At 43.8% G+C, this 15,002-nt stretch overlaps 1 protein-coding gene across 1 annotated transcript in view; it reads left to right on the top strand.

Annotated features, from left to right (window-relative positions):
- The window catches only part of FAM124A (family with sequence similarity 124 member A), a 64,266-nt gene that overhangs the window by 14,333 nt on the left and 34,931 nt on the right, over positions 1 to 15,002 (top strand). The window contains exon 3 of the mRNA XM_006909008.3: positions 13,523 to 14,256. Within this exon, the coding sequence (XP_006909070.1) occupies positions 13,523 to 14,256 (734 nt within the window). The remainder of the gene's footprint in view (positions 1 to 13,522; positions 14,257 to 15,002) is intronic.

Raw genomic sequence — 15,002 nt, 5'->3', positions numbered from 1 at the left:
CCTTGCAGTTTTGTGCCCCATCGTACTTTTCAAAGCACAAATGGTAAAAGATCAGTTGACGTGACAGAGGCCCTTGGCAATGCCCTGAGAATTCTCCTAGTCTGAAATTGTGGAGAAATTGCCATGAACAGTGTGTTCTGCTGATTTGAATCCAGGAGCATGAACCAAGCTGTGCCATAAAAGACACACATCATGGGCGGATGGGAGCCCCTGAATCTTCTTCATCCCTCTCAGACTTCAGATTCCTGCCCTTTTGTTTTTTCCCTAGAGTTTTTTTCTTAGCTTCGTGCTCCATCCTTCCAGTGACTCTGGTAGCTTCCTCATTTCCTGCCCACATGCTTCCTTCTGGCCCTGAGCTTCCGAAGTCCACAGGTCCAATGGAGTGCTGTCCCATCAGTTTTCCTGGGGTCTGTGACCTGCCCTGAGAGCAGCCCCATCTAGGCCCAACTGCTGCTGCGAGCCCCTGGATGTACTCTCATCTCAAGGAAAAAGGGTCAGGTGATCACAGGTGTTTTTCAAATAGGAAAGTCGATGTCTTGGTTAACTGCATGGCACTGTAGCTGGTCAGAGCCACCATGGGGACTTAACCAGTTCTGCTCACTGCCTGAGAGGACGTCTCACTGCTTCATGAGGCATCCTTTTCTCACAGGTGTATCTTTCTACATAAATGCTGTCTTTTCCCTTTCATTTCTCAGTAGTTTCATCATTTCCTTGCAGTTTCAGGATACTGAAGAAAAATATGCTTTGATTTTGTCTCTGGCCATATCTGTGCCTCCTCTCAGCATGGAGGAAAAGATAAGCCCATTGCGATTTAATTAATAACAAATGTAAGGAGCTTTAAAAGCAACACATTGAGAAGATATGATTGAATACTATAGAACTCATCACTGTTGGGGAGCATTTGAATGTATATAATCTGTGTCTTCATATCCAAGCGCTAAATTCAGACTTAGAATAATGAAATATAATTTTTTTGTGTTTTTATTAGAGGAGATAATAACTTATTGACATATTTTATTCATTTTGGCGCCAGTTTTTTATCATGTTACCAAAAAAGAAGATCAGAATTTTGGAAGAGGTGGTAGTAACCAATTTAACTTTGATCCATTTGTACATTTCAGTTTTTCATTTTTTTCTTCTGTGTACAATACTTTCCCCATTATGATTTTCAGAGCAAATATTCTTTCAGAGTCTCATTCAATAAGATCTAGGCAATCTCAAATCTATTCATTAGTCCTATGAAGAACAATTTTAGGTATTGAACATGCTTAATTTAGTGATTAGCATGGAGTTCGCAGATTAGAATATAGCCTTTTAGATAAAGTTAGTTCTGGATGGTGACATAGTTTTCAGGGACCAACCTACCTTATATCAGTTCAAGGCCATCACTACTTTCATTTTCTATTTCCTCAGTTTCCAAAGGGCTTATTAGTAATACTAATGATGTTGTTTGATATACTATTGTAAACCCAACAGTTGACATAAAGCAAAATCGAAGCATCAGGGAAATAGTATATTTATTTCCAAATGGAGGAAAATCGGGATTTTGAATTCTACTCTACCACACTGCAGAGCCAAGAGCACTTGAGTGTGCAACTTCTCACTAATGAACCTCACATAAGAACTACTTCCATTTTTATCATGTTGAAGACCATGTTCTGGCACAACAGTCACATATACTCGCAGAGCTGTTCCCAGAGGAGGTTCATGGTGAGCTGTTGCACAGCTGAAATCAGTCTCCACGAGTGGCCTTGTGTTGGACGGTGGTGTCACTGGTAATGTGGCCCTCGATATGTGGTCATAGCTACAGAGACCAATCATAAACTGCCAAGATGTTGAGCAAGTGGATGGATCAATCTGATTTCCTTGTCTGGTTTGTGCTCCTCTGTGGCTCTGCCTTCCAACATGACTGTAGGATTAAAGCTTTTACTCACCAGTACCTTTCGTGTTCCCCGGCATGGGGCATCTGGTACACCTCTAGCGGCTGCTCCTTAGCCGTGTGGGAAAGAACCCTTAAAGCTGCTGCTCTGCTCCTCGGAATGCACTGGCCTCACTCCAGCTTGCCCTGACTATGGAGAGAGGGCCCTGCTGCCAATGGCTCTTCCCATGTCTCCAAGCATGGAAGCTTTCTGGAGCAGGTATGGCTTCAGGTCTGAGATTTATGTTTCTGGACCTTATTCTATGTGCTGGAGCCACTTAGTGTGTAGCTTGTAGGGACACTCATAAAAACACTACAGTCCTGGGAGTGTCCTTTTTGGCAGGCCTGGGTCTTGTAGCCACTCAGGTAAGGGGTTAGTCACAGCCTGAGAACCATGGAATGCCAGCTGGCACAAGTCGGGGTATCTGCTCCCTCCATGTTTTGTCAGTTACCTGGAGAAGACATTTTTGGCTCAGCAGAACACATAAAAATCACCAAACTGGAAAACTTGCTACTCAGAGTGGTATAGGAAGCACTGCATCAGCATCGCCCTGGCACTTGTTCGAAATGCCGTATCCTGGCCGGGCTGAGACCTTCCAGGTCAGGTGAGCTGCTTGTGCTGCAGGTTTGAGGAGTGCCGATCGAGCCTGTCTCCCCAGTAAGCAAGATTGCTCTTAAATCATCCCTGGTAAATGTGGTGTGTCCAGATTCCCTACTCTGAGAGTCTAACTTCTAATGGCATAATGAAATTTACCATTAGATTTGCATAATGTCTAGAGGAGAAAATGTTACATTTGATAAATATTTAAATTATTTTATTGATAAATTAAAAGAAGAAAAATGTGTTCATCTTCTAAGAATGGTTTATTTTAAAACATAGGATTTGTCATTTATTAGGCAAGCTCAACATAGGTATCTGGAGCTTTTTTAAGAAGCACGTGGCAGCCTTATCTATAAGATCATGAAAGTAGCAAATGAAACCTCTCAGGTAAATGAAACTACTGAGGCTGGAAGCGTGACCGCGCTTAGACTGTTAATTGATAGTATGGGGTCTGTATATTCAGAACCTTCCACATAGGAACCTGAAAAACTAGACAATATTACTGTTTGACAGTTGATAAGCAAAAAGCAATAACCAAAGATACACATCAGGAAATCAAAGGCTGAGGACACTATACCACACAGACAACTCCTCTGATGCTTTGTTCTACTGACATCCGCTTCTAAATAAAATATGGTGTAGTCCTTCTGGCTTCAAAATAAGTTTTAATTGTGAGGTTTCAACTATGTAGAGAATGTCGATTTCTATCCAGGATATGAAAAAAATGAAGGCAAATTTCTCATACCATATTTCCCCTGAGAAGCTGAAATGACACTTTAGGGACGTCTGGTCTACCAGGGTTATCAGTACGCCCCACCCCTGCCTAAGGGAGCGAACAGAAGTGCATAGTTACCACTGTACATCCCCCTGATATGCCTGGTGCTTTTCTTAATTTTAAATAATTATTATTATCCAAATAATACATAGTCATTATAGAAAAATAAGAAAATACAAATTAGTAAAAAGAATAAAACTCAGAATCCTACTATCCAGAAAAAAACAGTAGTCACAATTTGATATCTGCTTTTATAGGTTTTTTCCTTATTTGTACTAAGAACAGTTGTGAGAAATATTTCCTCTGTCATTCTATATTTAACATTTCATTGCCTCAGGCTTGAGCATTGTTTGCCGAGACTCAGAGTTGGAGGTCTTTCAATGAGATGACATGCTTAAGGGATCACCATCAATTAGATTATAACACTTTCTACTATCTGTTGAAATCTCTCTAAGAACTTCCTATGAATTTTCAGTCACATGCTCAGGAATAAAAATAGACTGATGTATTTCTCAATAATTGAGCTGAACTTCATTCTTGAGCTGCCACCCTCACACCCTGCCAAGTGAAGGCACAGGTCTGCTCTGCTGGGGGATTCCACCACTGCAGGGCTCAACCCATGGGAAGTTCGGTACATGATCCTTTCTCAGAAATCTTCTGGTGTCCAGACTTTGGTCAGGTCCCTTCCAGTCTTCCTTTCACCAGAAGCCGAAACTTGACGTCTTCTGAGCTGGAAAAGCCACCCTTGCAGCATCACACATTGTTCTGCATCCCAGTTTGTGGGGTGAACCCTCTGTTCTAGGTTTTTGGCATTTCCTGGCTCAGAAATCCTTTTCTGTTTTCAAAATCCAGGCCTTCCATTAGAGAGCTTTGCCCTTCAAGACTGTTTCCTTCAACATGATTTGAAAATATATATATAAATTTAGTAACTTGACGAATGGGTCTATCTGCTCCCACCCTCCCTGAAGCACTGAACAATGCAGATTCTATGTGGAGGGCCATAGGCAATAAGGAAATTGTGGGAAAGGTAAACTTTGGTTATTATCTCTGAAATTCATCCAATGCATCATTTAGAACTTACCATCTCCCATTTATGTTTTTCTTATATTATTCACAAGTGAACATTTTGCTTCTTCAGCTAGGTCGTGAGCTCTGGAAGGGACCATGTTTCCTGCTTAGCAGCCCTTGGGGCTGTTAGCAGGAGTGGGCACTTCAGAGCCAGGGGCAGCTGAGGTGCAAAGGGGAGAGCCCCAAATTGGGAGTTCAGAGATGTTCATTCTCTTTCTAGACCTGCTACTGACTAAGTGCTCAACATGGGCAAGTCACCTGACCTCACCTGTAAAATGAGGGGGCTGGCCTACATCCCTTACCTGCTTTTAATTTTCTCATCATGTTCAGTAAACTTGTTCTTCATATAGGCTTCAAGGTACATATATTCTAAGGAAATGTGGAAACAAGATCAGCAACTTGTGTCATGTTCAAACTGGCAAAGCATTTGAATATTTCATTGAATTTTAGCCTCCCCCCGATCCCAAAAAATGAGTCCACAGGCTCCATTGCTAGTTTGATCATGAACAAAGCCAGTGCCAGATTTCATCAGTGATTTTTCTATTTCACATTCAGGATATGTTTTATAAGTATGCATGTAGTGCTTTCTCCTAGAACAGTTGTAATAGCTAATCATTGTTCATGTGATTTCTCTACATCTTGCCAGAATAAATCCCTTTGTAAAATAAATCTTAATTACTATAATTGTGAGGATTTCTCCAGCTAGCTCTAGTGTAAGACTGAAAAGTCTACATAGAGTTCCTTGATGAATAAGTCCTTGGGATAGGTTTTGATTAATATCCTCCTCTTTTGTCTGTTTTGTTTTGATAAATGTACTTTACTTCTTAAAAACAAAATGCATATTCTAATCCTGTCTTTGGCAAGCCCTGCTGCCTCGTCTCCAGATCTACAGAATTTTATTGAAGTCCTGGCTGTCTCAGGATGCTTTGCTACTGATAAAAATGACAAGACAATGTAGTTTAGAAAGAATGGAAATTACTGAGTAGAAGAAAGGATTCTATGTAAAATATGAGATACTTCATTTTGAATCCTTTAGCTTTGATACACAAAGGGTCTTAGTATATTATTAAGCATTGGACATTGGTGTGTGTCAGACCTATTACCATCTCATAAACTTCCAAAGTCATGATAGTCCTAAGCACTCAGATAACTATACTAGGTATGTTTAAGTGTTTCTCCCTGCATTTATACCTTCTCAGACTAATTATGTATCAACCTCCTAGTGCTCTTCCAGAATTCAGGCCAAGCTGTGTCGGAATGTACAGTGTCTTTGTCACTACTCTCTGGTTAGTCTCTGGCCTTTGCTTCCACACCCCTCCTCTTCCCACCCAGAGGTTTGTTTCAGAATGAAGATCAGAAACACATTTTAAGTAAAATGGATGTCTCATTTCCACATGGAAAAAAAATGCAGCGGATCTGAAGTGTCTGCTTACTTTCTATATTATTTCTTTCTTAATAGCGTCCTGGTTTCAGAATGAGCTCAAGAACATCCAGATTCCTGATATCGTTTCCATAACAGGGATGAAAATTGAGAGAGCCATCCAGTAACACAGTTATAGAAAAGCGGCACTTCTGACAAAAGCTTGAGAGAGGGGCCAAAGGATCAGAAAGATTCTGCATTCTTCTCCGTTGTTAAATGAATATATAGGTTCAGGCCTAACTGTTTCAGGCTATATTCCATTCCTCAATTATGGGAAAATTCTGTGAATTTGAGCTGAGAGAGGAGAACCTTATTATCTACATGATGAACACAGTTAAGCTTCCTTATGTTAAAAACTCTGCATGTCACCTCATTGCCAACACTAGATTCCCACTATTCCCAACTCTGCATCTAATTTCAACTTCAGTTTGGGGCTGGCACTGGGACCAGCCTTGCTACTTTCACAGCTCAAAGTTGTAGGCCAACCAAAGGCCTTGTCGAAATTATAAAATCGCTAAAAATTGAGAAAGTCTGAGATTTTATCCTAAGTATTGGCAGGGGCAAAGGGGATTGCTTCAATTTTTTCATTAGTTCAAAGGTTCAAGGAACTGGCTTTAAAAAAACTGCACAAAAAGAGAGGAAAGCAGATTATTCATTACATTGCAGATGAATAGACTCTTAGGGGAAGGAATTCGGGAGCTCTTTCAGAGAGCATTTATTTCAGGCATTCTGGGAAGACCAGGCAGCTTCATGGGGCAGCTGGCTCTCCTAGGGCACTTCGTAGATGCAATGGGTTTTGATTTCATTGTCATTCTGAGGCCTCTTTTTCCCTCTCGTTTTCTGACCTAATCGTTCTTCACTGCATCAACCTGTGCCCTGCATGTGTCTTGTTGCATACCTGACCCACCATCTCATGTGGGTTAAATGCCACTGGATCAGGTGGGTCTGGCTGACGGGCCAAGTATCTAAGCCCCCTGAACTGTTCATTGCCACAGAGTGGGGCTTTAGAAATGCAAATGAGGAATTTATTTAACCTCTAAGGAGTTTCTTAGAGTCACGCATATGAGATTGGAAGATCTCAAGCCAGGCTCTAGGGCCAAATTCTCTAAACCAAGCAGCTTGTAGCAGCTAGAGGTGACTTGATTCAGACTGTTAGCCTCCTGGGGACTTAGGGGCACTGAGGCACTAGCAGTTCTTATGGCACTGGAATGCTGCTTGGTGATTTATTCAGCTGATGGTAAATGGTTATGGCTGCTGCCGTGAATACCTCTTATTATACCTTCATTGAACATGGGTTTGTTCAGTGAAGTGTCTCTTACATTTAGCTACTTGACTTCATCTTACATATTTGTTAGTTTATTGTCTATCTCCCCCATTAGATTATATGTTTTAGGAAGGCAGAAATTCTTTTATTCGCCACTGTATCTTACAGTGGCCAGTACATAATAGGTTCTCAATAAACATCCCTCGATTAAATAAATGATTGCAAATTGTCCATGATAAATTGTGGCTAAAATGACAGTGACATCAATCATTGCCCAAAAATTCTATAAAGAGGTATTTGAGCTTTGGAATGAGAGATCTGGACCTTCAATTATATTTACCTATTGCTGGAAAGGAAGTGCTTTGGGGACATACCAGTGTGCCAGTTCTTGGAGGCGGGCCAGTCTGGCAGGCACTGGACAGATGGAGACAGTGCAGGCAAGGCTAGTGTGAAACCCTGGGATGCAGAGAATGGCAGCAAGGGGTCCCAGTGCCAGCAGCATTAAGATAGCTTAGGGGCTTCCAGCATCAACACATCATCGGGCAGAAGGACCTCAGTCTCCTTCCTCTCCTTCACCAGACTCAAACTTAGGATGTCCGTGCAGGTCAGGGTTGGCCAGGAACTGCCCAGGAATAATGGTCAGTCCATTCACAGTAGAATCTCCCATCTATATTGTCTGCAGGAGCTAAGCCACAGTTTCAGAGTCCAAGCAAGGAAACTGAGGTTCTGGTCAAGAAACCCACGGGATGATTCTAAGGAGGATTGACTTGAGAGACAAGAAAGCACATGGTGAGGAGCACAGAGACCCTGAATGACCTTTAGCAAGACAGATGACATTTCACCTGCAAAATGGGGACAATACACCTACATGTAAAGCTTTTAAGACGGTGTCTGGCAAATATAAAGAGCTTAATACATGGTTATTATTGTCTAAATTATTTTCTGTTAAGAGACCAAAAAAAAGGTGGCAGGGGGGATGTACAGGGGAGGTGAAATATTGGAGAAAAATGTAAAAACTACTCAGATTGATAGTACACTTTCTACCTCGTAGAAGGCCTGAACTTGTGTGTACTTACGCAAGGCTGTTTTTTGTTTCACATTATGGAAGGGAAATCTAATAGTGTATAATCACATAGGAAAGACTCTTCCTTGTCCTCCTGGGAAGCACAAACTAATTTGAAAGCTTTGTTACTATTGTGTGGGTAGCTCCTTTCCGCTAACCAGCCTTGCGGGGGAGGGTGTCCGTCACCCAGTCTGTTTTGGGGCTGTGCTTTGCCCCAGATGAACAGGTGCTCTCTGAGGGCCTTTGAGAAGACATGTAACAGATATGATAAAGGCAGAGCATATCCCATAGTTGTGGCGTCTTTGCTTCTCCAGGGAGGCTTTTCGTGACAATTAATTATTCACATTTTCTCTCCTACCCCTCAAATACTTGGTTTCCTGTCTAGCTCCACAGACGCAGTTTTTCCTTGGGGGATGTGTAACCCTAGCCCCCCGATGACAGTTAGGCGCTGTATACTGTGGCTCTTGGAGCCTGTTTATGTTAGGCTTATGTGCAGTGGGCACATGCTGGCGATGGCTGGAGCATACTAATGCTGCCACTCATTCTCCTTCCTCTTTTGAGGGCAAGACTTTAGCCACTGACCTGTCCCTGGTTCTTACAGTGCAGAGGGAGAGAGCTCTAGAGTCGGTCAATTGTGTGTACCCAGAGCTGCCCAGGCAAGCTGGTGCTTGAGCTGCTGCTTGGTCCAGTGCCCTTCAGCCCCACCCCCCTGCTCCTACTGGGCATCTTGCCCTTTGGCAAAGCTGTGAATATTCATTCACTCATCCATGCAGGCTCAGAGTGGCCTTTGTAACTGCTCCCTGGGAAACCTTTGTGAGGCTGATAGAGGTGGCCCAATGCTGAGCACCCTGACAACTCTGTCTGGAGACTCGGAAGCTACCTTACCCCAGGTTTCTTCACAGCCGGGCTGCTTACGCATCCGCAGACTTTCTCTGTCACTCACTCTTCTGCTTTCCTTTCACTGTTGCACCCACCTACAGTGCTGGCCTGTTTCAGCTGCTCTCTGCGGCAGTGCTCAGATGTAAAGACCTGGATATGTGCCATTGGTGAGGTGGTTTATGGGTTATTCTTCCTCAGAAACCCAGGGCCAGAAGAAAGAGGTGTAAATGGGTGTCCAAGACATGAAGCTATTGGCTGGTGGCTGAGAAGCCAGCTAGGCAGAAGGAGGCAGGAGAGCAGTAGAGAGAGGTAATGTAGTAGCATTGTGGCCGGAGATGGCTGGAGAGTCACAGCAGCTCTCATTCTGCTGTGAAACAAATACAGAAGAGAGCGTGAGCATACCTCTCTTCAGAGCTGTGGTGTGACTGTGCCACAAAGTCAGATACTGGGTGACATGGGCAGGTGACCTCACCTCTTTGTGCCTCAATCTCCTGCTCTCTAACATGGGGATAATTATAGCACCCCCTCCTTCAGGGTTGTTGTGAAGATTAAATGGTTCATACATGTAGAACACCAGGAAAGTGCCAGCCCACCTACAGTAGTGAATGTCATACAAGTGTTAGCTAATGTTGTCACCCCAGGTTCATGGCCATATGCACGCCCTGAGTGTGGTGCGGGATCGTAGCAGAGCTGCCTGACTGCTCTGACGACTTCTTTTCCCAAACACTCTTTATGTAACATGTGTCCTTTTTTCTCCTCACAGAAATCATCTCTAATTTTCTCAAGTAAATTTTATCCCCAAATTGTTTCAAAGCCTTTCTGCCCCCTTCCATTTATATTGGGCATTCATTAATATTTTAGCAAAGTCACATGTCTCCACTGTCAGGAGATCAAGTCACCATGGAAAAGTGAAATATGCATTTTAGGTGATTGTGGTATCTTCTCCTATCTTTACTAGAGTTACTGACTGGCAGAAAATTTCATTGGTTTGCATTTTCACTACTTTTGTTTCTATTGCACTTTTGATAATGGTGCTAATGTTCAGTGAGACAGAAAATAGCCAGGTGTGCAGAAAGAGCAAGAGAAGAAAAGGACCAGAATAATCCATGAATTCGGATTGCTTTTTAAGCCATTGTGATGAATTCCCCCATAAGTGGGGCCACACACTAATGAGATAACTGCATAAAAGCAAGAATATAGTCTAAAAGTAACTGGCCCATCCCTAAATTCAGCCCATTACCTCAGCAACACACAGGTCCAGTGCCAGCAGGACATCTATCCTGGAAGTCATCTGGGCATCTCGGGCCAACATAGCCAGAATGGAACTTCTCCCTTTCCCCGTCTTCCTCTGTTTCCTAGCTCCATTAAGCATCAACATCAGGCCAGTGCTCAAGCTGGAAACAGCAAAGTGCACTCCTCTCCTGCTTTTCCTGCTCCCCACCAGGCCTGTGGGTTCCAAGTCCTGTCACATGTGCCACTAAATAGCGTCTTAATCTATGTCTCTTCCATATACCCACTGACTGCCTGAATCTATAATATTGCTCTATAACAACCACCCCCAAATGGTGGCTTACAAAACAGTCATTTATTATTTTCCATGTGTCTTGGGTCAGCTGATCTAGACCAAACTAGCTAGGTGGCTTGTACCATGTGCCATTGGAGGTCTGAGGTTGGCCGATGTAGGCGAGCTTGCCTAGGGTGGCTCTGCTCCATTATCTCTTATCTGCTCCATTATCTCCTTTCTGGCAGCAGTGAGCTAACCTGAGCATGCTCTTCTCATGGAAATGTCAGAAGCACAAGAAGTCAGGCTGACATACATGTCACCCTTGTTTCTTTCTACTGGCCTAGCTAGGCTTACGGTCTAACCCAAAGTCAAAGAGTAGCCAAACACACTTCACCCACTTAGTGGGAGTAACCAAGTCATATGGCAGAGAGCAAAGAGCTAGGGCAGGATAAAGAACTAGGGCCAATAATGCCATCTCCTGCACTGACTTGTTATCTCTCGTCTAGACTCTCCACTCATCTTCTAACTTCTGACTTTGTCCTTGGTTAACCTCCACCTGACTTGATGCTAACATCTCTTTGTTAAAACTTTCCATTGTCCCTTATCAGTACCAAATTGAGCTAAAGTCCTGTACAGCTTGGTTCCAATACATTTTTTCCAGCTGTATCTGTTGTGATGTTTCAGAATTACTCACCACCCCCTTCCAAATGTGCTTGTTTTTTGCACAGTTCTGTGCCTTCATAAACAGTCTTCCCTCTTCCCACTGTCATCTACCCCACATGGTGGTTATTATAAGTGAGATGTTGTTTACCTTTCAAGACCTATTCACTTGGCACCTTCTCCAGAAAGCCTCCTCAGAAACCCTCTGGAGAAAAAGTTGCTCCTTCCTTTGTCATGTGGTAGTAAATGGGAATTGTATCATGCTCATATTTAACTCATACAAATTAGGGAATACATGCTCAGCCAAAGTGGGGTCAGAGCGGCGGGGTGGGCAGGATTTAAATAATTCCACTCTGTGATCATGGAGCACTGAGATTTAACGCTGCTGTTGCCTTTGTCATCCTTTGGTTCCAGAAGCCCCTCAAGCTCTCAGAATCCTCTTGTAGAGTGAAAAGGGTAAGGGGGAATAGTGTTTAATAATACAAGACTATTCTTTTTTAACAGCCACGAAGCAAACCTGTTGTTTCACTAGGTATTCAATCAAAGGGACACCTATCTGACTGTGTTGTCTTCTTGTAAGCCAATGCCTTCCATACAGTATTAGAAATTTAAGAGACTTTCAGTGATAATATTGTCTATAGGTACTTTTTCTTTTATGGTGGCTTTAGGATCCAACCCTTGCCTAAGATAGTCTATTGTATTTCCTATAGGCACATATCAGGTTGAATTTTAATTTTTTATGTCTTTGTTTCCCAACTAAATCTTGAAGTGGCTTATGATTCTCATTTGTGGTTTATGGTTCTTCAGAAGGCTACTGCCTGTGGCTGGGCAGTGCACAAGTCTTAGGGTACACTATTCACCCCAGAGTCTATGTAAACAGACTCCTGTAGTAGTCAATCGTACCAGCTTTCTTGTCTCCCCAATGCCTAGTACATATGGCTTGCTAAAGGAATGTGTGAATGAATGAATAAATGAGAAAAAAAAAAGGCAACAACAAATTAAACGAACTATTCCCAAGTGAGATATCTAAAAGTCGGAGTTGAGACGAAAATTCAGATAGGTTTTGATCCAGCAAAATTAAAACTATGTTATTACAGTTGCATATGACGGAATATACCCATAAGTCCACTTGGAATGTCTGGTTTACCTACAACAACAAAAAAAATTACTTTCATCCTGTGAACTGACTTAAGATTATGGTTCCTGAAAGCACATCACACTTCTCAAACATGACTGACTGCATGGTTGCCCTACGCCTAACACCCTAGTAGACATTATGAGGCTCATGTGTGAAGACAGGTCTGGATTCTAGATGACTCTAGACCCCCAAGTCACAATAGACTTACAGATGTCTTGATTGCCCTTGGATGAGTCATAAAGCTTAAATATAGATGGCAAATAGAGCCATCTTTTAAAAGAGCAAGACGTTTGTCAAGTTATCTCATACGATATGCTGAATATTTCTGAATTAGAAGTATGTCAGTGTGGCCAGCAAACTGTTCACTCCATAGGAAAGTGTTTCCAAGTTACACAGTCAACTTCACACTTGAAACTTGATGCTTCCAGATGTTCTGCCAGAGGATACAGGGTAACTGACCCATCTAGGATGTATGGGCTTCTGAGTGGACATGGCCTGAGCAGAGTCCTAAAAGATAGCATTACACAGGCAGTAATGGTCCCACCCTGCATCCCTCACCCCTAACCATAGCCCCCGTGAGCTCCAACAGCAGGAACACTGTTCTTGTTCCAATTATTCTTCCCTGTATTCCAGCAGCAAGATGACCGTGATTAGGCCACCCATCATCAGGACACTGTTGGCAGAATGTCTCAACAGCCAGCACTTGATCTGTCAATTAGAGTAAGTGCCTAGCATAGCACCTAGCCTAGGTCATGAAGAAAAGATTCCATAAATGTTTGTTAAATGAATGAACCAAAGAAACCAATGAAATAAGCAAACCAGAGGAGTACAAAGGTATAGGGAACATTTGCTGAGTAAGGCACTGTAGTTACTTCAGGAAATACTAAATGGTGTACACTTAATGCTACAGCATCTTACCTAATGGGCCTGTTATCCCTTCCAGATCAATGGAGACTTGACTTTCTGCTGCCTAATAGAAAGTATACTCAACCCGATGAAGCACAGAACCAGAATTTTCCTAACACTGCCAGGTTGGGAACCACTCTTAGCGACAGTTCTTTAGTTTTTGGCTGCTACAGTACTGGAACAATAGATTTTGCACATGAACTTGGGATCAGGGAGGCAATCAGTTAGAATTTAGTTTGTCTTCCTGCCAAGGCTTTGCATGTCGTTACAGGTCACCTGAATGACATAGTCACAATTTGGGGACTTTTTTGTTTTTGTGCTCCCAGGTGAGCTTTCCTTGGAGGAGGCGCAGGACCCTTTCCTGGTCAGCATCCACATAATCGCAGACCCAGGGGAATCCCAGCCCCTGCAGGAGGCCATCGACAAGGTCTTGGCTTGGATCCACCCAGACCTCCACTTGTTCCTGGTCTCTGAAAGGAGGGCTTCCCGGCGGCGCAGAAAGCCCCCAAAGGTGGCGCAGCCGGCCCTGGCGGTGGTCCTCTTCCTGCAGGAGGAGTATGGTGAGGAGCAGATCCTGCAGCTGCACCGCACGCTGCAGCGGCCACCCTGGCGCCACCACCACACAGAGCGCGTGCCCAGCAGGTTCCTGCCCTACCTGCCTTGCAGCCAGGACTTCTTCACGCTGGCCCCCGGGACGCCGCTGTGGGCCATCCGGCCTGTGCACTACGGCAGGGAAATCGTGCGCTTCACCATCTACTGCCGCCACGACAACTACGCCGACATCCTCAAGTTCTACGAGCTCATCCTCAGGCGGAGCCCCAGCCAGAGGAAAACGGACTTCTGCATCTTCCCCATTTTCTCCAACCTGGATGTGGACATCCAGTTCTCCCTGAAAAGACTGCCCTGTGACCAGAACCCGGTCCCCACTGACTCCTCGGTGCTGGAGTTCCGAGTCAAGGACATCGGCGAGCTAGTGCCGCTCCTGCCCAACCCCTGCAGCCCCATCAGTGAGGGACGCTGGCAGACAGAGGACCACGACGGGAACAAGATCCTTCTGCAGGTACCCTGGGGGAGGTCTGACTGCGTCTGTCTCCTTGTCTGTTTGCGGGACCAAGAAACAAGTGGGTGGGCTCTGCCATAAACCCTAGTTAGTAGAACAATGAGTTAAGAAAACGAGGGGTCCCCCTGTCTGCCCTTAGACTAAGTATTCCAGTCAGGGTGTCTATACTCTACCGAAACAAAAGAGGAGGCATGGAGGCTCTTCCATGGTTCTTTTCACTTTACCATCATTGCCATGTACCTCAGGCAGCTGCCAGTCCACCCTGCCTCCTCACCCACCTGTGTCTGTGCACCCACTAAATGCTCGTGGCTCCTGGGGATTTCTGATGAGCTCGTATGGGGGGAACTTATTAAAGATTCCTGAATCTATTTCCTGACTCACTTAGGGAGTTTTTGTCAATGTGTTCTTCACTCCCATAAAGGAACTTAGGGAAAACCCGTGAAAATAGTAAAATATGGAAATAGTAAAATATATTGCAGTCAAGAGAGAAGATGTCTGTTTTCTTCTTCACTCTGATGCCACTTCCACCCTTCCACACGTCCTCCACTGAGCAGTAGGTTGTTAAAATTCAGTGACCACTTGAAAAATGACTTTCTCATAAACATTTTAAGGAGTAAGTGACACCTGTGGAGTTTCTGGTTTCATTAAGCTTGGGAAGGGATGAGTGAATATTTTTTAAGGAAATGGATGCAGTAGACTACCCTGTTCCTGCCATGGTTAACGCCTTTCTCCTTCTATCCCCCGCG

Source organism: Pteropus alecto, unplaced genomic scaffold, assembly GCF_000325575.1.
Source record: "Pteropus alecto unplaced genomic scaffold, ASM32557v1 scaffold413, whole genome shotgun sequence".
Classification (NCBI taxonomy): Eukaryota; Metazoa; Chordata; class Mammalia; order Chiroptera; family Pteropodidae; genus Pteropus; species Pteropus alecto.
This window is presented reverse-complemented; position numbering and strand designations above follow the sequence as displayed.